This window comes from Diceros bicornis, chromosome 20 (assembly GCF_020826845.1).
Source record: "Diceros bicornis minor isolate mBicDic1 chromosome 20, mDicBic1.mat.cur, whole genome shotgun sequence".
NCBI classification, from domain to species: Eukaryota; Metazoa; Chordata; class Mammalia; order Perissodactyla; family Rhinocerotidae; genus Diceros; species Diceros bicornis.
The window spans coordinates 19,038,330-19,064,950 of record NC_080759.1 but is presented as its reverse complement, the minus strand read 5'-3'; the positions used below and the strand labels follow the sequence as shown (position 1 = coordinate 19,064,950).

General features: G+C 37.1%; 2 protein-coding genes across 2 annotated transcripts in view; one reads left to right on the top strand and one right to left on the bottom strand.

Annotated features, from left to right (window-relative positions):
• Positions 1-2,495: 2,495 nt before the first annotated feature.
• On the top strand, positions 2,496-8,496 carry SETD9 (SET domain containing 9). Its single transcript, XM_058564057.1, has 6 exons — positions 2,496-2,608; positions 4,042-4,409; positions 5,621-5,744; positions 5,994-6,109; positions 6,823-6,928; positions 8,107-8,496. Exons 1-6 carry the CDS (start codon positions 2,511-2,513, stop codon positions 8,192-8,194), a joined length of 900 nt encoding a protein of 299 aa, XP_058420040.1. The 5' UTR covers positions 2,496-2,510; the 3' UTR covers positions 8,195-8,496.
• Positions 8,497-12,201: 3,705 nt separating this feature from the next.
• The window catches only part of MIER3 (MIER family member 3), a 32,471-nt gene continuing 18,051 nt past the window's right edge, over positions 12,202-26,621 (bottom strand). The window contains exons 8-13 of the mRNA XM_058564056.1: positions 25,869-26,020; positions 23,677-23,758; positions 22,179-22,273; positions 16,526-16,653; positions 16,303-16,445; positions 12,202-16,192 (exon numbers count right to left, since the gene is read on the bottom strand). Of these exons, the coding sequence (XP_058420039.1) occupies positions 15,735-16,192; positions 16,303-16,445; positions 16,526-16,653; positions 22,179-22,273; positions 23,677-23,758; positions 25,869-26,020 (1,058 nt within the window). The 3' untranslated portion in view covers positions 12,202-15,734. The remainder of the gene's footprint in view (positions 16,193-16,302; positions 16,446-16,525; positions 16,654-22,178; positions 22,274-23,676; positions 23,759-25,868; positions 26,021-26,621) is intronic.

The following is a 26,621-nucleotide window of genomic DNA, read 5'->3' as shown; positions in this document are numbered from 1 at the left end:
CATTACAAATCTATAGTGATCACAACAGTACGGTATTGGCATAAAAACAGATACAGAGATCAATGGAACAGAACAGAGAGCCCAAAAATAAACCCATGCATATATGCCCAATTAATATACAACAAAGGAGCCAAGAATATATTAAGGGGAAAGGACAGTCTCTTCAATAAATGGTGTTGGGAAAGCAGGACAGCCACATACAAAAGAATGAAACTGGGCCACTATCTTGCACTATACACAACAATTAACTCAAAATAGATTAAAGACTTGAATGTAATACCTAAAACTATAAAAATTCTAGAAGAAAACACAGGTGGTAAGCTCCTTGACATCAGTCTTGGTGATGATTTTTTGGATCTGACACCAAAAGCAAAGGAAACAAAAGCAAAAATAAACAAGTGGGACTACAACAAACTAAAAAGCTTCTGTACAGGAAAGGAAACCATCAACAAAATGAAAAGGCAACCTACTGAATGGGAGAAAATATCTGCATATCTCCTGATAAGGGGTTAATATCCAAAACATATAAAAAAACTCATACAACTCAATAGAAAAAAAAAATCTGATTAAAAGAATGGGCAGAAGATCTGAATAGACATTTCTCCAAAGAAGACATACAGATGGCGAACAGGTACATGAAAAGATGCTCAACATCACTAACCATCAAAATCACAGTAAGATATCACCTCACGCCTGTTACAACGGCTATTATCAAAAAGACATAAATAACAAGTGTTGGCAAGGATGTGGAGAAAAGCCAACTCTTGTGCACTGTTGGTGGGAATGTAAATTAGTGCAGCCACTATGGAAAACAGTATAGAGGTTCCTCAAAAAATTAAAAATAGAACAACCATATGATCCAGCAATTCCACTTCTGAGTATTTATCTGAAGAAAACGAAAACACTAATTCAAAAAGATATATGCACCCCAATGTTCTCTGCAGCATTATTTACAATAGCTAAGATATGGAAGCAACCTAAGTGTCCATCAATAGGTGAATGGATAAAAAAGATGTGGTATGTATGTGTGTGTATATATATATATATATATATATATATATATATATACACACACACACACACACACACACACATATACAATGGAATATTATTCAGCCATAAAAAAGGAAATCTTGTCATTTGTGACAACATGGGTGGACCTTGAGGGTATTATGCTAAGTGAAATGTCACACAGAGAAAGACAAATATCGTATGATCTCACTCCTATGTGGAATCTAACAAAAAAACACAACCACCAAGCTCATAGACACAGAGAACAGATTGGTGGTTGCCCGAGGCGGGGGGGGGGGGGGGGGGGCTAGGTGAAGGAGGTGAAGGGGGTCAAAAGGTACAAACTTCCAGTTATAAAATAAATAAGTCATGGGGATGTAATGTACAGCACAGTGACTATAGTTAACAATACTGTATTGCATATTTGAAACTTGCTCACAGTAAATCTTAAAAGTTCTCATCACAAGAAAAAATATTTGTAACTATGTATGGTGACAAATGTTAACTAGACTTATTGTGATCATTTCACAATATATACATATATTGAATCATTATGTTGAACGCCTGAAACTAATATAATGTTACATGTCCATTATATCTCAATAAATAAATGAAGTCTACAAAAAACGGTCCTTTGTACTGGATGTCCACTGTACATGATTAAACTACAGGACAAAAATTAAAAATAAAAAAAGCACTGGAAATACATATAAAAACTGCTTCTTTTAAAAAGGATAAGTATATTACTATAGGTAAGGATTCAGCTAGTTCTTTTTGGTTCCTTGTAAGTTTGGAGACCATAAAGTCACTTTCATTGAGTGCCATTTATTAATACATCCTGGAAATGAACTGACTCCATTTAGCAAATCGGGTAAATCTGGACGATGCCAATTTACCAAACACAGCACCTGACAGCAAAGCCTCCAGAATTGGCCAACACCCTGTATGATATTAGAGTGAAACAGACTTTGGCAGATATTCTTTCTTTGCTTTTAGGAATAGAACAAATTGGTCCTACCGCCACCTGCATTTGCCTGCCTCTTCACCAGGCCTGAGCGTTCAGTTTAGACTACAGGTCAGGATCCACCCTCGCTCAGGCAAAGCACAGGACAGCAGACTTTCCAGCCTCAGGAAATGGCAGCAACACATTTATTTCTTAATAAACACTTGTTGATTTGAAGCCGGTGGAAGGGTTCTTGTAGGTTGCCCCCAGTGGAGCTAAGCGTTGTCCTAAACGTGTGTGTGTGTCAAAATACACGAGCGAGAGGAGCTCCTTCAGCTCCACGCCCCTCTGATTCAGCGACCGGGGTCCATAAAGCGGCGGCACGGAGGCCACGGCTACAGGAGCCAGGGGGACCAAGGACACCGAGCGCGGCCCTGAGGGCGGAGACCGCGGCGGGGCGGGACGGCGCGGCCTCCCTCCTCCCCGGGCCGGGGCGGGCCCGAGCCCGCGACCCACCTCTCCCGCGCCGTCCTCGTCCCGCCGCCGCGGGGCCGCCATGCCGGGCCGCCTGCTGCGGGGCCTGTGGCAGCGCTGGCGCCGTTACAAGTACCGCTTCGTACCTTGGATCGCGCTGAACCTAAACCACAACCCCAGGTGAGAGGGCCAGGCGGCCGGACCAGGAGCATCTTCCCTTAGCCCCGCGACGCCACCGCGACCGCTAGGCCAGGGGCACGGCGGCCCCAGGTGGGCGGAGCCTCAGGCGGGCGGAACTTCACGCCGCCAAGGGGTCTGAGGCGGGCAGGCCTGCGGCGGGTGGAGCCTGAGGCGACCAAGGGGCCTGAGGCAGGAGGGATCTGGGTGGGCGGAGCCAGAGGAGGGCAGGGCCCGAGGTGGGCGGGGGCCTGATGAGGGCGCGGAGCCTTCGGTGGGCGGGGCTTGAGGCCTATTTCCCATCGTACCCCGCGCTACGAGGTTTGCGAGGCCGGGTTCGCCGCTGACGGTGGTGTGTGTTTTAACTGCTGTGTCTGCGCTAAAGATAGGAACTTTTGGAAAAGAAGAAAACTCGTGCCCCGTTCGGGTACGTGGCCTTCTCTCCGCCAAGGCGTAGTTAGGAGCTTGAAATTCCTTAGAAAAACCAAAGCGAGGTTTATTTTCACAGCTCAGTAGTTTATATGGTGAAAGCAACCCGGGTCCGCTGTGAGGATAACAGCTTGGAGGAGCTGCCGCGTAAAAAAGAGCAAAAAGCCACTGAAAGCACGTCGGAGTGTGGGTTTAGAAGCGGAGTCAGTGCCTGAAGAAGGGGATCTAGCTGAGTGAGTGGCCGTGGGATCAGTGTTATCGCCGGCTTTAGTAAGTGGCCTGCGAGTGATCTGGAAGAACTCCACGTAAGGCTCACTTAAATAGGCAAGCTGGCTCCGCTGAAGGCCAGTTAGTAACCAAAGAGCTTTCCCGAAGTTTCATACTACGGAAGCGTGAATGTAGATGCATCATACTATAGAATTGTGAGGCAGGAATTGCTTCCTTTTTGTTCGGAAGTAGAAATAATACCATTATGGAAATAAAAGTGATGCAGTCATTAAAGAAGTAAGTTCTTCTGGGAGAGAATGTGACAAAGTTTATAATGTTAAATTTATCTTTGAAAGAATACACCTATAAAAAGAGCCATTGCAGCGTGAGGATCCCCAATATGTGATAACATTCACATAATAGCTGTGAAGGTACTGGGGAGAAACAGCTAGCTCCGTTTCTGTTTCTTACCCCCTTACCAGTTTTAGGACCTTGGGCAGGTTCCCTAACTCTCCGAGCCTCAGTTTCCTTGTCTGCAAAAATGAGATAATGAGTGTAAGAACCCAACAGCACTTGGTACAAATCCGACTTTTCCTAAATATTGGCTGTTGTTAACTCGTGTAGGTATTGTTGGGAGTTAGGTAACTAGAACTACCCTCAAACAACTTTTCCGAACTTCTTAGCTTTATGCCCTTCAAACACACAATCATCTTCATTAAGGCCAGTAACCCGGAAGGCATCAAGACAGTCGGGCTTTTATCAGTTGAAGGGTAGTGAATAGAAACTTTTCCCATTTTCAGGACCCTCCGATATGTTCCCGAGAAATCCAAAGACAAAGTTATCTCAGATGAAGATGTCCTAGGAACATTACTGAAAGTTTTCCAGGCTCTGTTCGTAAATGATTTCAATAAACAATCAGATATCTTGACTGTGCTTCCAGAAGCTGTTAAATCAAAATATCAAGACCTACTGTTGGTTCAACATCCAAGGCTGAAATTTCTTGAACACAGACATCAACAGCAAAATATGTTTAAACCAGAAGAAATTCTTTATAAGACATTGGGTTTCAGTATTGCTCGAGCAACTAGCTCATTGATTTCCGCCGGGAAAGGTGTCTTCGTTACTAAAGGATTGGTACCAAAAGGCGCGGTTGTATCTATGTATCCTGGTAATGGCACAATTAGTACTTTGCTGGGAGTTTCTTATACTGATAAATATAAGTTCAACAAACTACCTAGCTCTGTAATCCTTAGAGTAAGGGGTTGAATTGGAAACTCAGATTTCCACAGATTTTTAAATCTTGATTTGGAAATTAACTGTTTGTAAATTATCTCATGTGTTAGAAAGTATCCTGGAGTATTTGTTGGGATAAATACATTTTTTTAAGGAAATTTTTCTAGTCAATGTTTAGATTTAGGAGAATATAGTATCGCCTACTTTGATAAGACTGATTACTTAGCACTAGGGAATAAGTCAGTTTGGCGTAGATAATTGATAACTAAAGGTAAAATGGTATGGGTTAAAACATGAAAGATAGAATTTAAACCCATAAATCACTGAATAAAGACGTTCCTGCTGTTTCCACACTTGGAAAGTAAAGCAGCTTCTTTGCAAAAGGTCATTGACTAGAATGCTCAGTTGAATACGTTATTTGTTAAACTAACATATTATTTTGTGTAGTGGCAAATGTGTGAATATTTAAGTCACATAAACCTAAGTTTTTTTAAAAGTCATTCTGCTGTTTTCTAATTTTACATCCCTAAGCAGGAGTCTCAGTTTCCTCCTGCACAACTAACCTAACTCTGTAAAGACTAAATAGAACAAGCCAGCAACAAATTAATACTAAAATAAATTTAATAAGTACATTAACATACCTGAAACATAGGAAGCACCCAGTAGGTATTAATTTTCTCCTTTCCTCCATTGCCAGTGAAAAGAGAAACAATCTGAATGTCAGACTCATCTATTCCGTTATATGTCAACATTATTTAATTGGTTATTAACAAAATGCATTTCTTAAAAGACGCTTTAATAGGTGTCAAATCACACTCTACTTAAAAAACAAAAAACAAAATACAACTTTGTAAGCTGAGCCTAAAATGCAGTGTTCACATTTTTTTTAACCAAAATAGTCATATTTTTATTCATCTGTGTGGACAAGTTGGTTCTGACTCCGTCTGCTACTGGGCACTCTTTAAATGGGGAAAGTAGCCAAAGAGAATGTGATGGTCTAAACTGGAGGTGAAATATTAGAAAAAGGTAGAGAAATTAAAACAGTTTCTTCAATGTTATGTTTATGTTCCAGAGAAACATCTTTGTCATGATGTTTATGATTTTTTACGTGTTGCTATAGTATGTCTTTGTCTTGTTGTATAATAGGTACAGTATATCAGAAGTATGAGCCAATCTTTTTCCAGTCCATTGGAAATCCATTTATTTTTAGATGCCTGGATGGAGTACTCATTGATGGAAATGACAAAGGAATATCAAAAGTCGTGTATAGGTAAGTTGGTTTAAATTTAATTGTAGGAGAGAGAACCACACCACAATGACTATGACCACTAGCCATTGTACTTTAAATAAAAATCTATTTAGCTAGCTAGCTGCTGTGTAGCAACTCAGTTGCCCTATTAATTAGACAAAAGTTTTTTTAAGGGAAATTGCGCTTGTTCAGTTCTAGGGTTAATTTTGTATTTTTGAATTTTAAGGTATAGAAGAACAATCCCTTAGCTCTTGCTTTCACCTGTTTCAGATCTTGCACTGGGAGGGATCGACTTGGCCCTTTAAAAATGAGTGATAGTACATGGCTAACGTCAGAAATTCACAATCCACTGGCTGTAGGACAGTATGTCAACAATTGTTCAAATGGTAAGTTGGCGTAGTGGGGCTATGAGACAAATACAGCAGCGGCAGTTCTCCTCCTTTGCCATGTGACTGAGTGCCAGAGGCAATTGAGTTTATCTCTGCTGCTCAAAGCCATTAAGTAAACTATAACTTTTTGAGGGCAGGTATCAAAGAGAGAATTTGGGGAAATAATGGTATACATTAATTGGAATTCTTTAATTTACTATTTGTGTTCTCATTTTGCAGTAAACATAGACAATAACTATCCTTTTGATCATTATTATTTTAGCAGTTTTTAATAGTGAACTCAGATTATTTTGTCAGTGCCTCAATATAGCCTTATAGATTAATCACTAGACTGCTGTCCCCTTTCTGTTGCTAAATTTGTGAGTCACTTACATTCTCCGGGGCTTGACTTTCCCGTAAGTATAAGTTTGATCATCTGGCTACACTTAGCATAGGCTTTGGTGTTAGGGAGGCATGAACTTGAAGATTGACTCTTCTACTTAACCTTTAACCTTTCTGAGCCTCTGCTTCCTTATCTTCAACAAGTAAATAATAAAACATACATAACATATGTATATATATAATCTAGCAGTGCCTGGAACATAATAGTGATTATTAATTTAAGCATATTCTTATAATTTAGAAAACCATACATTGTGTCATAATTCAGTACTGTTTTCCATGACCTTGTAAAATGGCTTTGTTTCTAAAAATTATATACTTGTTTCTAGACAGATCAGCTAATGTCTGTTATCAGGAATTTGACGTGCCTGCAGTTTTCCCTATAGAACTGAAGCAATATCTTCCAAACATTGCCTACAGCTATGACAAGCAAAGGTTAGTCTTCTAGAAGAGTTTTTCGTATCTTCTGTCTTGTGCTGTACTTTAGAAAATATATTTTCTAAAAAAATGCTATATAGAATTGGGGTTTTTTTTTTAGTGAAAAATTATAACTTAGTTTTTTATGTTCATCACACATTAATGTGTTAATGTAGGCTTATTTGAAATTAAAAATTTTCCATTAACTTAGCTCATGCTGCTTATTATTACCCATTGTTTTTTCTATGTAGTACTTTATAAGTATCAACCTTAAAGTTTTTTTCAAGTGCTTCTGTTTTTTTCCTACCTACAAAATCTTCCAATACATTTTTACTTTAATCATTTTAAGGTTCATGTTCTCTACCTCACATGAGAACACCCAGTTGAAGAAGGGGGCCAGATTGCACTATTAATTCTTTTGCCCATTTCGCTATTAGGTTTGGAAACTTAATAGTGAAAGCAAAGGAAATATTCAGAAGATACGTATTTTTATTGTAACATTTATTTTCTGTTTATTAAGTGGAAAATTGGAGAATACTCAAGTAACAATTTCTAAATATAAGTAATTCTGTAGAGTTCTTTATTAACAATTCTCTGGGAAGATATAATCTTTATATCATTTCACTGAGCTGCCAGTTGCTAGCAGACTTTATTTTGTGTGGGTCCTATTAAATTGTCCTTTTAAGATGAATGATATTTAAAACTTAGATTATTCCTGGTACTTAAAACTTGATAACTTGTCTGTTTCTATATGTGTGTATTTAACAATTAGGTTTTTTTTAGCCATATATTCTGGGTCGTATCATTACTGTTCAACAAGTACAGGAAAAGTTAAATGAGTGGGACATTGAAGGTTACATATATCTTGTGTTCATAAAAAGTATTTTTTTAAAAATTCTGATACCACTTTTGGGAGCCTGAAAATAGAAACATGTTCAGAAGAGGTAGCCAGTTGTATAAACTTATTGATTTATGGTCCTTTTAAATGATATAGAATAAACATACTGTACTTTAAAATACCTCTATCAGGGATAGGAACTATTTCCTCATGGAAATCAAATGTTATTGTAAACTAGGATGGTAGTAAGGAATCTGAAGAAAATTACGTCTATAAAACCCATATTGGTCACATTAAAAATACGAGCTTGTATCTGTTAATACTTCTAACTTATGTATATTGTTCTTTTTGTTTTCAGCCCACTTCGATGTGTGGTTCTTGTCGCACTCAGGGACATCAAACAAGGAGAAGAGCTTTTTTCAAACTACTATACAATTGTCAGCTAACTCTATGAATTAGAAATTAGGTTTTCTACTCAGCTGTTAATTTAAGTGTTTTTTGTTAATTGTTTCTCTGAGTTCCACCTACAGAACAAATATTTTGAGACCTAATTGGAGTGGGAGTTTTTTGTTTTTATTAATGTTATATTTATGTTTCAATTCCATAATAAAAGTTATTTGCTTCGTTACAATTTCAAATTTATAATGCAATTTCAATTTTAATTGGTTTTCACCTGAATACACAAAAGCTTATTAAATTAAAACCTACTGCCTGAACTTATAATTTCAATGTTTCTTTTTATTCTTTTGTGTATCTTAGTGGTGGCTTATAAAATTTTAACCAAGTCATCAGCAATTCTTATACTGTTGATGTGTACAAACTTCTGTAAAAACTTTATTTTTATGGAAAAAACTAAAGCCAAAAATATTTGTTGTGTTGCCAGGAATTAATTGGGGTGTGTGTGTGTAATTAAAAGATTGCTTTAGCTGGGTAAGAGGGAAATAGGGGGGTCATTATACTCTTTTCCCGACTTTATTTGAACATTGACACACACCAAGTTTAAAAGAGAGGGTGAGGGGGCTGGCCCAGTGGCGCAAGCAGTTAAGTGCGCGCGCTCCCCTGTGGCGGCCCAGGGTTCGCCGGTTCAGATCCCAGGTGCACCGCTTGGCAAGCCATGCTGTGGCGGCCTCCCATATAAAATGGAGGAAGATGGGCATGGATGTTAGCCCAGGGCCAGTCTTCCTCAGCAAAAAAAGAGGAGGATTGGCAGATGTTAGCTCAGGGCCGATCTTCCTCACAAAAAAATAAAAATAAAAGGGTGAGAGAGATTGTTTTGGCATGGGAATATAGTTAAAACGTGTTGGTGGTGGGAGGAACGCTGTTCCCCATTTCTCATGTTTCCATGTGGAGGGCTTCCAGTAGTAATGCTCCTGGCCTTTCCACCCATTGGAGGAAGAATGAGTTTCTGAGATTATTTTTGGAGAAGAACTAGTCCCCCATGGCTCAGACCCCTGTGGTTCCTTCTTTGTGGACTCTGCCAGTGGAGAATGAGACCTGGGCTGATCTCTGTCCTGTGCAGGGAGTAGCCTCGGTCAGCCAGTGACCGAGTGAGTCTGGTTTAGAGGTGGAGTATTAGCAAACCAACCTGGCCACAGCTCTGAAGCCACCTTCTCCAGAGAGTTTTATTAGTAACAGTTACTTTGATCCCCATCGACATGACTCCTGCATCCAACACTCGGTTCCAAACTTGGATAGAGAGGAGGGTGTTATTTATTGGACCCCTTAAATCTTAACGTGGAACCTGTATAACCAAATTCTGACCACCTTCCTGCTATACCAACAGCTTTTCTCAGTTTATTGCAATTTCAATAGCCTCGATTGCCTTCCCTGTTTCTGCTCCTGCCTCTTTACAGAACAGATCACCAAGAGTGGTTCTTTTATATGTAAAGCCGATCTTGACTGGCCTCTGCTCAAAAAACCTTGGATTACTCCTCATATCATGGAGTAAATGCCCAAGTCCTTCACATGTGTGATCTAGCCTCTCACTACCTCTGATCTCATCTACTTGCAACACCCCAGCCACATCTGCCTCCTTGCCACTCTTGAAGCCTGCTGGGCACATGCCCACCTCAGGGCTTTTGCACTAGTTCTCGCTGCCTGTGAAGATCTTCCCCCGGATACCCATATCACTCGTTCCCTCCCTGTCACTAACCTCCCTTGCCTAACCACCCTCTTTGGATTTACAATCCCCAACTGCCACCCCTGAAACTCCCCATGCCACTTCCCTTTTTTTTCTATAGCATTTATCACGTATGTATGTGCACATCCATGAGAGCAACTCTGTCTGATTCTTTCTCTCAGCCTCATTTGTCTTTTGTGTCACCAAGATCCTGAGAAACCAGGGAAACTCATCTTGTAATAAAGCCAATCTACTTGGTCAAGAAGATCCTGTAACAGAGAGCTTGATGTAAAATATGGAAACTAACTCCTGAGGACATATTACTTGGGCTGAAGTATTTAGGAGTGAAGTGTTGCAATGTCAATGACTTTTAAAAATAGTTTAGAAAAAAATGTGTATTATATAGAAAGAGATCAAATATAGTAAAATGTTAATTGTTCAATCTGGGTTGTTCTTGATACCATTCTTTTAACTTCATTTTATTTTATTTTTGTGAGGAAGATCAGCCCTGAGCTAACATCCATGCCAATCCTCCTCTTTTTTTTGCTGAGGAAGAGTGGCCCTGAGCTAACATTTGTGCCGATCTTCCTCCACTTGATGTGGGACACTGCCACAGCATGGCCTGACAAGTGGTGCATTGGTGCGTGCCCGGGATCCCAACCCGGGCCGCCAGCAGTGGAGCGCATGCACTTAACCGCTACGCCATAGGGCCGGCCCCTCTTTTAACTTTTACAAGTTTTATTTTTAAAAAAAGTTGGGAGAAAAGTCACCATGGGCTTAAGAGCAATTTGGGTCATCAAACCTTTAGTGAATACCTACTATGTGAAGTGTCCTGGGACATTCAAAGAATAAAACATGGTTCCTGCTCATAAAATGCTCACAGTGGGAGTATAAAGCCCATGACTTGGTCTGGGCTGGAGGGGTGGAGTGGAATGAAGATATTTTTTAAAAATAAAACATTGATATTTTTAAAAACAGGAGCATATTCCTGTTTTATTACTAAAATAATTTTTTAGATTTATAAATTGCTTATTTCATTCGTGACATGCTTATAAAATGCTTTTTTGAATTCTACACCAGAAAACACCTTCGTGGCAGTATTGCCTTTACCTCTGTAAAAAGTTTCATCAGAATTTGAGGTACCCACATAGAGTGTGTCCCCCTAAAGTGAATGTCAGCTACAGTGTTTTAAACCTAGAAAAATGTGAGAATTCCTGGTCTAGGACCATGAATTCAGTCCCTCTGTGCAGTTTTGTCAGAGAACCCACACAGACACAGACACTGAGAATAAGGATTAGCGATCACTTACCTGGGTGGGAAATGGTAAACAGTGCTATGTCCCAGGGACTAGTTTAAATCAAAATCAAAGCGTATAACGAAACGTCCAAGTTTACAGATGCCATGAGGCCTTTGAGAAGTCAGAGAAGCAGCATGCTCAAAAAGCGTACCATTGATGGAAACTATAGCTAAAATGGATAAGGCCTGTAAGTCACTAGAGATTATTCTGCTCCCACAAGGCTCTCCTCCCTCCCCTAAAAGCCTGAAGTACTATGTAGCTCACTTACCGCACTTGGCTGCACTCTTGCATGTATTCAAAACACTTGTACTTGTCGCCCCTCTAAAGGCACTTCTGTGTACGTGTCTGCCATAGAGCCCTGCACTGTAAGGCCTTTTGATGTCTGAATGAAAGAGTGTGGTTTTGGACAAATAACCAGAGCAGAGGAGTCAAAGGTGTTTACTTTAATTTTATCCTCTTCTTGTCCCTGTACAACATCTGGACATTATGCACAATCTGATCACTGTATATCAAGAATAGAACTAGATAGATAAAGCACTGATCAGCTCAAATGAAATATAGGGACAAGCTTGTGAAATTAGGCTAAGATGAGATCTTTAGCTTGAAAATAGGAAGGCTGAGGGATGACATGACTGGAGTCTATAAAACTATCAATATTATAGATAAGGAAGTCTAGTTTACCACAAATATATTCTGTCAAATGGTAACATCTGATCAAATTTCAGATATGTGTTCCTAAAAGATACCGTTATCTAGAACAGTGTTTTAAACATAAGACATTCAATAAATATTTCCTGAATTAAACTAGAAGTATAATCCTCACTTTGAGTGGCTAGAATTTTATTATAGATGGAAAGTGACTATAGACGATTTAAAGAAAATCTATTTTAACTACCAACTTTCTTACCTATCAAATATCTTATTTACTACATCTAAAACCAATTTAACAGTGGGTAAATATCTACCCATGTGTTATAGCTTAAAATTCGTTAAATAAAAATGTATTTGTGGCAAAAACTCACAGGAACCAAGAAAAAAAAGATTTCCAGATTTTTATTTCTGGAACTGTACACCAGGTATTAAAGTACAACAAATACAAAATAATGCTCAAAAAAATCAGTGTTTATGTACAAATATTAAAATCAATGCAACAATAGCAACTTCCTCTTGAACATCTGAGACTAAAACTTGTTCTGATTGTCACTAATTAATCTCATACTCACAGGGTACTTATTTCAAACTGGTACAATTGGAATCACTGGTCATCTAAGAGGAATTTTAATATCTACCATATTTAACAATAAAACTAATAGTTTCCTCCTTTTAGTGAAAAAATTAAGAACTTTTTAAAAAACATAGTAATGTCAATATTTTTATAAATTATTTCAATTTCCATTTGTAGACAATGTGCTTTGAAATTCTGGGCAAACAGTCTCCTTGGTGGTCAGGTTTATTCATTAGTTTACATTCAAAGTTGAAATATTCACTAGAGACTTTGGTTAAATTAAACAGTATCATTATGCTCTATTAGATCTGATGTTCTCAAATATTTATGCCTCTCAATTTTAAAAATTAAAAAGGAAACAATTGCACAATTCTTTGACCTAATTGTATACACTTTAGTATTGTTTAAACAGTATTCTACATCCTTCAAGTAAATTCAGCAGTTGACCATGACAAGAGGAAAACTAAACATTTAAGAAGCTAGCCTGAAAAAGATGCAGTATGACTAACAAAAGTAAAGTATTGCTATAATCACAGCACCAGGTACACTTCTAAATGAGTCTGCTGGCCTCTTCCAACTCCCTGTACATAAAAGATACACCAGCCAACACTGCAACCACTCACCATGGATTTTTGGTTTGTTCATACAAAAATAATGCGGCAAAGGAAAAGAACCAAAAAGAATTTATCACAGTTTGTTATAAGAATTGTGCTTAACACTTGATAATAAAGGCATTATTATTTTTTCATATGATTGCAAATCAGTTATTTTCACGCTCTCAAATGCAATTCTTCTAATAAACAGTAACAAATTCTCTGTTAAGATGCTTAAACGGAGAGGAAAAAAACAGTAAATCCAGCTTTTAAAAGAAAATTCAATAAATAGCTATTTTACATGGATAAAGTCATAGTGGTACAATTTATGAATGTCACATCAAGCATGCACAAAAATGGTATTATACATGGCGGAAGCAGTCAGAAAATATTGAATTAGATCTAAAAAGATATGACGAATTTACACATATATACAAAAATCTTGCAAATTATTGCCTCATTTTAACAAGGAATTAAAAGTAAACGTTACCAGCTAGTTAGCACTCTCTAAGAGGCTAAAATCAGATTGGCATTCAAAAATCTACTAAACTAGCTGGAATCTATTTTTCTCTCATATCATTTTCTGGATTTTGGTCAAAAATCTTTATTTAAATAACTAAAGTGTCCATTCACCTTGCTGATAATCAAAACTTTAGATAAGAAACACTGTTTCCATCTTATATCAAGATCCCAGCAATGCATAGATAAACTGAATATATTACTGCATCAGCTACTGAGAATGGGCATGTTCATTTAAGTGCAACTGGTATTAGCATTCAGTCATCTTTGTGTAAATTATTTTATACAGACCAGCCACTGTAAACCCAGAGTGAAAATTAAAGTTATAACAATGGAAGATTATGGCCAGTATCTTACTAAATTATAGAAAGTGTATTGATTTTTAACAAAAGAAATAAGGTTCAAAGTTTAGCATAAACCACAGCAATGAGAAGCTGACAACTTGGATAAAAATATCTGAAAGCAACATAAGAGCCCAGGCTACCCATTATTTACTGTGTGCATACAGGAATGCTAGACTTTAGATGTATAAATTAGAGATTGATTTTAAGTTATTAATTTAACTACTTTTGTCCACTGTGCTAAACTAAATTTTATAGTAAATGTGCTATGGCGTAAACACTTCAAAGCAATCTTCATTAAAATGCTGCAAAGAAAAACAAGAATACACATCATCCAAAACTCAGGATGTCATTGCAGTTCACAGTTTGTAGAATAAATACCCTCCCTTTCCATCACTACTAAGGTCACTACATTCTATCTACTCATCAGCACAACCTTGAAGCGACTTATACTTACAAATACTAGCAATGCAGCCAAACATTTAAGTTTTTTGCAAAGCAAGACAACTAGTAGAAATTGAAAATTTTAATTAAGATGGTGCAAAAAAAAAGTATGTTTTAACTGAACTATAAAAGCAAAGCTTATTACAGCCTAATACTGTATTACACATTGTTTTATTTCACCTTATAACTTAAAGATGCATATCCATAGAGCAAAAATGGCCAAAGTTTATGACAATGGCTTCTCATTCACAATGCTTGGAATAAAAATAAAACTGAGTCTGAGATGCATCTGAACATCTATCACTTTTTAAAACTTAAAGTGGTAACGTACCATTCTATTGCAGATAGAAACTCACATTTTTCTTGCCAACTGTTCAAGCTAAACAAAAAGTTTAAATATACTTCAAGGTTCTACTGCATCATGTGTAAAATCTAGAAGTCCCTCCTAAATATTAACACTCTGAACTGCAGTGCTACAAACTTAAGCAGTGTCCCAAAATGTAAACCATTGAGTGGCAACATCCTAGGCTTTATAGACTGTGCCCTGCAAGTCAACTGCCTCGGGATAAACTAAATTATCAACGACTGGTATGATCTTTATGATTACATCTTGACAATGGTGGACAAAACCCCATCTGAATACCACATCTTCAAATGCCAAATTTTTAGGCAGTAAATGAAGTTACACAGAAATCTTCTGACAGTAAAATGACCGATTCTGTGTAAGGTAGCCCTGGTCTAGAATTTTGAAACAGGATCCAAGCAAGTGTCTTCATAATTTGCACGCAGTTCCTCATGCTGGCTTCCATAAAGATGGACTTGCTGTTTTGTAAACTGAAGTGCTCTAGTTGAATAACATGAGAGAAGTTTCCATTTTAAAAAAATCCTTGCATGTTTGTGCAGTTTGAAGAAACCTACCCCTGCTTTTTTTAATTAAGAAAATAAAACCAAAAAATGCTACATTGAGCAGGGATTGGGATCGGTACCTGTAAACATTGTTATTCCACTGCATCCATTACGGCAAAAGGAATTTACACAAAAAGAAGCCACTCCATTCAGTTCAGAACATCTGTGCTGGTTTTGAGCTGGTGGCCTCTGTCTACAGGTTTTAAAATTGCAAGTGAGGGCAGTGGGGAACAGAAAAGAATAGAAAAAGAGGGGAGTGGGGAAGAGGTATTAGGGGATGAGGAAGAGATAAGCAGAGCTTAAAGCTGCACCACAGAGTTCAATCTTAGTTCCCAACTCTGCTGATCGTAGTTCATTTCCACATTTATGGATTGAAAAATGAAAATACTCTTGATAAATCAAGATATAGTTCTATACATACTGACATCACTGATGTCATAGTGAAAAAGGTTCAAACTTCCAGTGAAAGACTAAGCAAACCTGATACTTTCCTCAAGTTTACTGGTACTGCACACGCACTGTTTCTGGGCCCCTCACTCGTGTCACTCAGAGTGAAGGGCGGCATGCTGATGCAGAGTGTGGGCACCGATGAAACCATTGGTCTCGTTGGCAGACAGACTGCCAAAGTCAGCCACAGAGACGGCCATTTTGGCACTGGTGATATGATGCGTGTGATTTTCAAAGTCCACACCCAAATTATTTACAGAAACCTCATTCATAAAGGATTCAGGAACAGCAATGCCCATTTTCAATCTCTTTGCTGGTCTTTCTGATTCTTCACCGCACATGTTCATGGGGTTTAGCTCCGAGTGATAAAATCCAGTCTCAAATAAATTAAAACAATCACTTTCCCCATTGTTGGGCAGGGTGAGTAACTCCTCTGTTACAACAGGCACATGATTTACTTGTCCACGGGGTGTGTTGCCCAGTGGAGGAAAGCTATCATCCAAACAATTCACATCCGTGGGGTTGCAGACGGTCGCTACACTGTTGGTCAAAGCTAAAAAGAAATGGAAAATGGTTTAAGTAGGTGGTCCTATGTCAAGAAACAAAGAGAACACACTATTGCATCAAGCTATAGTAAAGAATGCAAAAAGATGCTCATTTTACCTGTCAAGTCACTGGCAGTGAAAGAGTTGAGAATGTTCAGCTGCTGATCAGGAATAGGCTCAGGTCGGCTAGAAGTTAAGGCTGAAGAATTTACTGTCCCACCCAGAGCTTCTGTTTCATCTACCAAACGATCCATATAGTCCCTGAAAAACACACCCCAATAATTTTATGACTGCATATCACCGTTAAAACAAGTCCCTGAAATCAAGCCCACAGTACTTACGTAACTCCAGGGTGATGGTTATATCGTTTCTTTCCAAATCTTGTCTGTTGAGCAAAGTAATCATAACGTTCAGATTTCTTCCACATATAGTAGAAGGCTACACATTCAGCAACTGTTCTAGTTCTCACCTAACAAAAAAAGTTGGATTTTTAAAAACAAACCAACAAACCCAACCCATTTTTTTAGTAACTTTTTTTTTTTTACCACAACATAACTTCAATCTATGGGTCTTATTTACTATCTCCCCAATTACGAAATTCAGGACATTTTTAGTAGTGAAATATCTTTACATTTACACTATTTAATAATGAGGCTATCTTCAAAAGCCCAAGGTCTGTTTTTTATTTAAATCATAATGTATTAGTTTATAACATAAATGTGTATCCAGAAATTATCTTACACCTTTACTGAAAAATCCTAAAACACTGGCATCCTTTCCTTTTTTTAAGTGAACTTTCACTGTGATTCTGCCTACAGCAAAGGTCCTTCTTAACCCTGAGGGATCCATGAATGGGCTTCACTGGGATCTATTAATGCCCAAAATTACAAGCAGGTATACTTTTCTGGGGGGCAGCTTCATCAGATTGTTAAAGGGATCCATGACTCAAAAGAGATTAAGAATCCTTGGCAAATGGATCAGCACTCTACTGCATCTGGAATTTAAGATGATTTGCCAGCTAAAGGCAGGATTTTTTTCCTCCAACAAGTGTTTGGCTCTTAGTTCCAACAGAGTTTGGTAAGAATAACAACAGTAATAAAATAAGAGCCTCACCAGCTTGGCTCCACATCCAGACTAGGGCTCCTCTAACTGTATAGAGCTACAGGTATGAGTTCAGACGCACCGACAAAGTTCTGTGCCCTTATCCAACAAACATTTTGTCCACTGCTTAATCAGTATCCAAAAGGAAGTTTCAATATCTCTATCCTGATTAGTGAGCATGTTGTGATATAAGATCATAATATAAGGATAAGCTTTTTAAACTAAGAAATAAAATATACCTTTCAATAAACATTAGGTCTTTGCAGAGAATATAGGGAGATACTCTTTGCATTCACTTGATGTATCTCTAGTGCTTAAAACAATGTCTGGTAAATGGTAGGACTTAAATTATTTATGGAATGAATGGATAAATTTCATAAGTAAATGCAAAACTGATGTTTTATTTTGACTTAAAAGGGTAACCCAGACTTTTAAAAAAATATTTTATCTATTCACTAAATTAAATACTTCATCTCATCTTCGAGAAAATATTAGGTTTTCATACATACAAAAATGCATGAAACTACTCAACATCATACTGAAAGGTCTAGCTAATACAAGAAGAAGATAAGAAATAAAAGGTATACAGCTTAAGGAAGAAATAAAACTGTCTCTGTTTGCAGATGACATGATTGTCTATACAGAAAATCCCAAAGAATCACCAAAAAAATACGTTGCAAAATACAAGGTTAATATGCAAAAGTCAATTGCTTTCCTATGTACCAGCAATAAACAATTGATATTTGAAATTAAAAACATAATACTATTTACATTAGCATTCTCCCAAGATGAAATACTTAGATATAAATCTAACAAAATACCTGCACGATCTATATGAGGAAAACTACAAAACTCTGATTAAAGAAATCAAAGAAGATCTAAATGGAGAGATAGTCCATATTCACGGACACGAAGACTCATTACTGTTAAGATGTCAGTTCTTCCCAACTTGATTTATAGATTCAGTGCAGTTCCAATCAAAATCCCAGCAAGTTATTTAGTAAATATTGACAAATCAATTCTAACGTTTATATGGAAGGGCAAAAGACCCAAAACAGCCAAGACAATATTGAAGAAGAAGAACAAAGTTGGAGAACTGACACTACTCAACTTCAACATTTACTATAAAAGCTATAGTAATCCAGACAGTGTGGTACTGGTTAAAAAAGAGATTAATGGAACCGAATAGAGAGCCCAGAAATAGACCCACACAAATACAGTCCACTAATCTTTGACAAAGGAGCAAAGGCAATTCAGTAAAGGAAGGATAATCTTTTCAATAAATGGTGCTAGAACAACTGGAAATCCACATGCAAAAACAATGAATCTAGACATAGATCTTACACTTCTCTCAAAAATTAACTGAAAATGAATTATAGACCTAAACATAAAATGCAAAACTATAAAACGCCTAGAAGATAGCAAGAGAAAACCTTGATGACCTTGGGGATAGCAATGACATTTTAGATACAAAACTAAAAGCACTGTCTATGCAAGAAAAATTGATAAGCTGGACCTCATTAAAATTAAAAACTTCTGGGCTGGCCCCGTGGCTTAGCGGTTAAGTGCACTCGCTCCGCTGCTGGCGGCCTGGGTTCGGATCCGGGGCACGCACCGATGCACTGCTTCTCCAGCCATGCTGAGGCCGCGTCCCACATACAGCAACTAGAAGGACGTGCAGCTATGACATAAAACTATCTACTGGGGCTTTGGGGGAAAAATAAATAAATAAATAAAAATTAAAAAAAAAACAAAAAAACTTCTACTCTGCAAAAGATACTGTTAAGAGAATGAAAAGACAAGCCACAGACTGGGGGAAAATATTTGCAAAATACATATCTGATAAAGGACTGTTATCCAAAATATACAAAGAACTCTTAAAACTCAACAAGAAAACCACCTGATTAAAAAATGGGCTGGGGGCCAGCCCCGTGGCATAGCGGTTGAGTGCGTGCGCTCTGCTGCTGGCGGCCTGGGTTCAGATCCCAGGCGCCCACTGACGCACCACTTGTCGGGCCATGCTGTGGCGGCATCCCATATAAAGTGGAGAAGATTGGCACGGATGTTAGCTCAGGGCCAGTCTTCCTCAGCAAAAGGAGGAGGACTGGCATGGATGTTAGCTTAGGGCTGATCTTCCTCACAAAAAAAACACAAAAAAAGGCTAAAGACCTTAACAGACATCTCACCAAAGAAGATGTATAGATTGCAAATAAGCATATGAAAAGATGCTCCACATCATATGCTATCAGCGAAATGCAAATTAAAACAAGATACCACTATACACTGATTAGAAAAGCCAAAATCCAAAAGACTGACACCACCAAATGTTGACGAGAATGTAAAGCAACAGGAATTCTCCTTCATTGCTGGTGGGAATGCAAAATGGTATAGCCACTTTGGAAGATAGTTTGGTGATTTCTTACAAAACCAAACATACTCTTACCATATGATCCAGCAATTGAACTCACTGGTATTTAAAGGAGTTGAAAACTTATGTTCACAGGAAACCTCCACAAGGATGTTTATACCAGCTTTACTCAAAATTGTCAAAACTCGAAAGCAACCAAGATGTTCTCCAATAGGTGAATGAATAAACAAACTGGTAAATCCAGACGAGGGAATAAAAAGAAATGTGGTAAAAAGAAATGAGCTATCAAGTCACAAAAAGACATGGAGAAACCTTAAATGCATAGTGCTAAGTCAAAGAAGTCAATCTGAAAAGACTACATACTATATGATTCCAACTATATGACACGCTAAAATGGCAAAAGTATAGAGACAGTATAAAGCCAGGAGTTAGGGTGGCAGGGAGGGAGGAAGGGAGAGGTATGTTGGAATAGGTTGGAGTACAGGGGATTTTCAGGGCAGTGAAACTATTCTGTATGATACTATAACGGTGGATGTATGTCAAAACCCATAGAATAAACAACACAAAGAATGAACCCTAATGTAAACTTCAGTTGATAATAATGTATCAATATTGGCTCACTAAATGTAACAGATGTATCACACTGATGTAAAATATTAATAACAGTGGAAGCTGTGTATAGGCGGAGAGAGGGGATATATATAGGAACTTTGTGTACCTTCTGATCAATTTTTCTGCAAACCAAAAACTGCTCTAAAAAAAAAAATAAGGTCTGGGGCTGGCCCCGTGGCTTAGCAGTTAAGTGCCTTTGCGGTTAACTGCATGTGCTCCACTACTGGCGGCCCAGGTTTGGATCCCGGGCGCGCACCAACGCACCGCTTGTCAGGCCATGCTGAGGCGGCATTCCACACACAGCAACTAGAAGGATGTGCAACTATGACATACAACTATCTACTGGGGCTTTGGGGAGAAAAAGGGAAAAAAAGGAGGAGGATTGGCAACAGATGTCAGCTCAGGGCCGGTCTTTCTCAGCAAAAAGAGGAAGATTGTCATGGATGTTAGCTCAGGGCTGATCTTCCTCACACACAAAAAAATAAGGTCTATTAATTAAAAAGAAAAAGGTATAAAATATTCACCTACCCACCTAAATACTTCAGAATCCTATGTTTCTTTAGGATGAAGAAAGATAATAATAAACAAAGCATACTTTAATGAGACTTAATTATTCCAAACTATTAGAATATACATACATACACACACTTTTTAAACAACAGACTATTTTTAAAGCAGTTTTAGACTCACAGCAGAACTGAGCAGAAAGTACACAGTTCCCATATACCTCCTGCTCCCACTCACATATAGCTCCCCCTACTATCAACATCCCCCACCAGAGTGGTACATTCGTTACAATCAATGAACACACAGACACATCTTTATCACCCAAAGCCCAGCATTTACATTAGGGTTCCCTCTTGGTAGTGCACATTCTATGGGTTTTACAAACATATAATGACATATATCCACCATTATAGTATCATACAGAGTAGTTTCACTGCCCTGAAAATCCTCTGTGCTCTGCCTACTTATCCCTCCCTCCCCATTAACCCCTGGAACCACTGATCTTTTTATTGTCTCCAAAATTTTGCCTTTTCCAGAATGTCATATAGTTGGAATTATACAGTTTGTAGCCTTTCAGACTGGCTTCTTTAACTTAGCACTATGCATTTAAGGTTCTTCCATGTCTTTTTGTAGCTTGATAGCTCATTTCTTTTTAGCACTGAATAATATTCCATTGTATGGATATGCCACAGTTTATTTATCCATTCACCTCAAAGGACATCTTAATTGCTTCCAAGTTTTGGCAATTATGATTAAATCTACTATAAATATTCATGTGCAGGTTTTTGTGTGGACATAAGTTTTCAACTCCTTTGGGTAAACACCAATGAGTGAGATTGCTGGATCGTACAGTAAGAGTATAGGTAGTTTTGTAAGGTATCACCAAGCTGTCTTTCAAAGCGACTGCACATGTTTCATTCCCACCAGCAATGAACGAGAGAGCTCCTGTTGCTCCACATCCTTGGCAGCATTTGATGTTGTTAGAATATTTTTAGTTGCTGTTAGTAACCAATGTCTCTTCTTTCAGCAACCGCAGTTCTCACTGCTAAAGAGAAATATTTTTGAGGCCACAAACCTCTGAATAGCTTAGAAAGAAATGAATGGCAAGGAAAAAAGTAGAAGAGTAAGACTTACTGAAAAACATAGTGAATCCATTTTCTGTGAGTACAGCATAATAACTGTATTGGTCAAAAGACACATGAGTGTACTATCAGCCATCCCATGAGCAGGCTGTGGCATCCATGAGCAAATCCCAGTCATGTTTAGAGCAATATTAGAAATGTTAATGGCAGGGGAGCATTAACAAATTGCTGCTTTTATTTCCCTACTCAAGTGACTTAAAAATTAGTTGTTTATATTCATTGTAATTACTAAGCAATTTCTCTATACTAATTTGCCTAACTTACCTTATTCTTCTGTATAAGATGAAAATCTTTTCCAAAAAGCATGAGCGCATGTTCAAAGCTCCGGCATTCTTCCTCCGTCCATGCGGTCATTCCTTCTAAAGAAATTTTAAAACAAAACTCGTTGGCCTCAAAACTTGTTTCTATGAATCACTGATTTACTTTCAGTATGTTTTACCTATAAGAGGCCATAAATGCACACACACACACGAGTAGGAGATTTCATATGTAGGAGATTTCAGTTAAGATTACCAAAAGAATGCATACTATAAATCCTATCAAAAGAATCTAGAATACCAAAATATAAACACTGGTTTTTTTCTTCTCTGCATGGTGGGATTAGAATTTAATATTCTTCTATAATTTATGCTCACTGTTTTTCTGATTTTTTTAAACAACGAGCATATATTTTTTTAAATTAGAAGGTTATTTCCTTTATGGAAAAAAAAGCCTTATTTTGGTTTTACATCAAAACAGTAAGTTCTTTAATCAGAGACCATAAATAATCAATATATATTTATTTAAAGTCAGTTTGTAGAGTGCTATACTCAGCAAATATAAAGGGAATAAGAAACAGCCCATGCTCTCCAAAGACTAAATCCCACTCAACTTCCCAGCAGATGTTAACAGTGAACTCAAATCTACGCGGGGCAGAGGAGACCTGAAGCGCCTCACTCAATGACAATGGGGACCAGGTCCCCAAAGCCACTAACAGAAGTCCAACCAAAAAGGTGAAAAATAGTTTGAACTAAGGAAGAAACCAGAATTTAGTTTTTGAGAGTTATGAGAGCTTAAAATAATTTTTTCAAAGAAATAGCTTTTACAAGGAAACATTTCAACCAACTATCTCAACCTATAAGTCTAAATGTACTATTTTCAGCTTTTACATTTTTCCAAGCCATTTATATAATATTACTAAATATTACTTCAATCTACATATTCTTAATGAAAGTTATGGTGCATGCAATCCATTTATATAATGACAAAAATACTGAAATTAAAGTTAACCATTTTCCCGACACACACAAAACCTAAGTATTATAAAAATGTTATTACATAATTACTGAAAATACACTTCTTGCAATAAATCAATGGAATATATTATACATGTTTCTTTTCTTAATCTTTAATCTCCTTTTCATTTCCTGTCTCGTTTAAAAAAAAAAGAAAAAGAAAAAACAACTTTTCTTTTCAATGAAATCATAAAATGATTCTTTTTAATTACTTTGGATATATTGTCATCTCTGGGGTCTGCTTTGTTCTGTAACTATTTCTTCAAGAAAGTGGAGGTGACAGGGGGGTAACTAATTTGTATTTGAACAATCTCTGGTACGTCTAAAAATAGAGGGCAAGAAAAGGAAAAAATTATTCGCTATGAAGATGAACACAGATCTTACAAAGTGTTATAGGATCGCTCCATCCTTAATGATACTTTGCTTATTCTGATCCCCAAATGACCATCCCTTGCCTTTTCCCTCTCTTGATCCCAGATGTTTCTTACCTTGAGATGCCTTTCCATTGCAGCAGTACCTTTCGATTGCTTCCTTTATATTATGGTTACACTTGAGAAGTTCATATAATGCCTAGGACAGAGGGAAAAAAACTATTCAATAAAAATTACCAAAAGTTCATACGTAACAGCATTAAAAAAAAAAAAAAAAAAAGGTGTATTGTAAGAATCCTGAAAAATACTGGCTGAAATGCTCTCTAATTTCAGGATATTTGAGGTATGTCTGCCCAGACATTTAGTCTATATAACTATCCTGCAGATTGACTCTGGTATCCATGAGTCTGTTCATTCTCACTCTACCTGTCAGAAGTCACCAACCAGTATCACTCTTGACTTTTTTTTCATTGCCACACCTTCTGGGCAGGAGGAATTCCCCTATTTTAGGTGATTTGTCTCTTGATATCACCTACTCCCTGTGTTTTAGAGTTTTAATAAAAGAGAAAAGGAATAGGAGGTCTGGAATAGAAGGGCAGGTACTTTAGTGACTGAGGTCTATAATGCTCTCAGTTATTTCCATCTACTATGAAAGGTGTCATTTTTTTAAAAAATTTCATCCTACTAAATCTGTTTGGAATTACGAATATACTAAATAGTAGCAGACAGAACTCAATTGAGAGTTAAATAATAATCCACCTTTCTAAGTAAGTTTCAAGAAAGGCAAGGATGGCTCAATATTAGTAAACCTATTAATGCACCACTTGGTTAATAATCAATACATTAATAATCAATCATTAAAAAACAATCATCTCAACAGCTACTAAAAAAGCATATGATAAATCAGTGTTCATTTCTAATTAAAAAAAGAAAAAAACTATAATAGTTATAAGTAGATGGATACTACCTTACTATAATAAAGATAGCCTATACCGAACCAAGGGCTGGTATTATTCTTAATGTAAAAAGGTTAGATGTATTACTTTCCATCAAAAGCAGGCCTTAAATCACTATTACTGCCAAACGTCTCTGAGAGTTACGGCTAATGTAGTAAGACATAGAATAGGAATAAGAGACATAATAATGGTAAGGAAGAACAACAGTATAATTCAACAATGACTTTAAGACTAGAAAACCTAAAAGAAACAGCTGAAAAATCATTATACTAAATAGTTTCAATAGCTTGAGAAAAAAACAAATTAAAAAAATAATTGATATTTCTCTATATCAATATGCAATTATAAATATAATAAGAGATCTCATTTACAATAGTATTAAATGCACATACATATATAAGATATTGAGGAATTAAGTCAATTAGATGCATGCGATGTTCAAACAAAAACATCTGAGTGATTAAAAAAAAAGTCACATAAATGGAGAGTCAGACCACGTTCTTCAAGTGGAAGGTTTAATGTTTTAAAGATACTAATTCTTCCACAATTAATTTATAGGAATACCAGTACAAAAACCCAATGGGATTTCTTTTTGACAGCTGACAAAACTACTTTGAAGTTCAGCTAGTATGACTTCTCTATGTTACTTGGGAATTCAAATTTGAGTCCACCTATCTTTGGGTATTTATTAGAAAGGATCACCTTGGCTGGCAATACAGAGTGAAAAAGTATAAGAGAGGGGCAAAATGATGTCAGAAGGGCAAAACTAGGGGCATTCAAAAAGCCCTTAATAGGCAATACTCCCACTCCCATCTCACACATGAGCAGGAGATCTGCTGTGCATCTACAGGTACACAGTGCTTACCAAATGCTCCTAAAGCAAATTTATACAATCTTAATAGACATTACCTTGAATCACTTCCTGAATAAACTTCAAGAATAATCAAAAAAATACCTGTATCATAAAATCTAAAAGTCCAACCATAAAAAATGTTTAAACAAGTGAAATTACAACTATAGGATGGAACATACAGTCATCAAGAATGAAGTATAAAAGAATTCTGAATGGTAGAGGAAAATAAGATTAAGTGATTATAAGGATATTAAATGGTATCTAAAGTAAGATATGTGTATATGTGTAAAAAAAAAGACCAGAAGAAAAGACATGAAACAATATAGAGTGGTTATCACTAGGTCTCAGCATTTTTCTTTCAAACCAGTATTCTCTAAGTTTTAAAAATCTATCAGAAAAAGAGATACCCAGTTCACGTGTACGAAATATTTGAATGAAATATAAGAAAATCAAGAGGATACTACTAGTTAACTGCTGTTTCAACGGAAGTTGAAGTATACCTGCTCATTGTCCCTTGTGTGTGTTCCAGCAGAAATCCTATCCATTGTTTTTTCATTTCCAGTTCTTAATGAGGTCTCAACAAGGTACTCCTTAACTTTGCTCTCCAGAACCACACCAGGACGCCAAAGCAACTGGTCCTCATTTTCATACACTGATAAAGAAAAATCCCATTAACACATTAAAAATAGTGAACACCCTCAAAGATGTACACAACCTGTTCTTCCTCTTTCTTAAGAAGCGATACACTGGGACAAGTAACTAACTTTGAGGACATGATTAATTTGATTGTCTGGCAAGTTAAGCCTTTCTTTCATTAGTAAAGGTTTAAAAAAAATTTTTTTTAACTTTATTAAGGGCCAAGTGTTCCAGTGGCTAGAGCATGTAGCTTTTTTGGTGGTTCGATTTAATAACCAATCAGAAGGCTTTCTACTTTTATGCCTAGTAAAGTCTAATGTAAAACCCCATAGTGGTGTCTTATATTCTTCTAATGACGGGATTAAAAAAACCTGTGTAAATTCTTTAATAACTTCATTGGAATTTTTACTTGAACTCCCTAAATGGTTCTATGAAACGTCTAGAGGTTAAAAATTGCAAACAAAATAAACAAAAATAAATAAAAACCTGATATATGCCAATAATGAAATACCTATGAAAAGTGTATTTTTCTTCTACTGATTTCCTCCCAAAAGGTGAATTTTTACTTAGAGGAAGCAGATTAACCAAAAATCAAACAGACTGATAAGTAGTAAGAG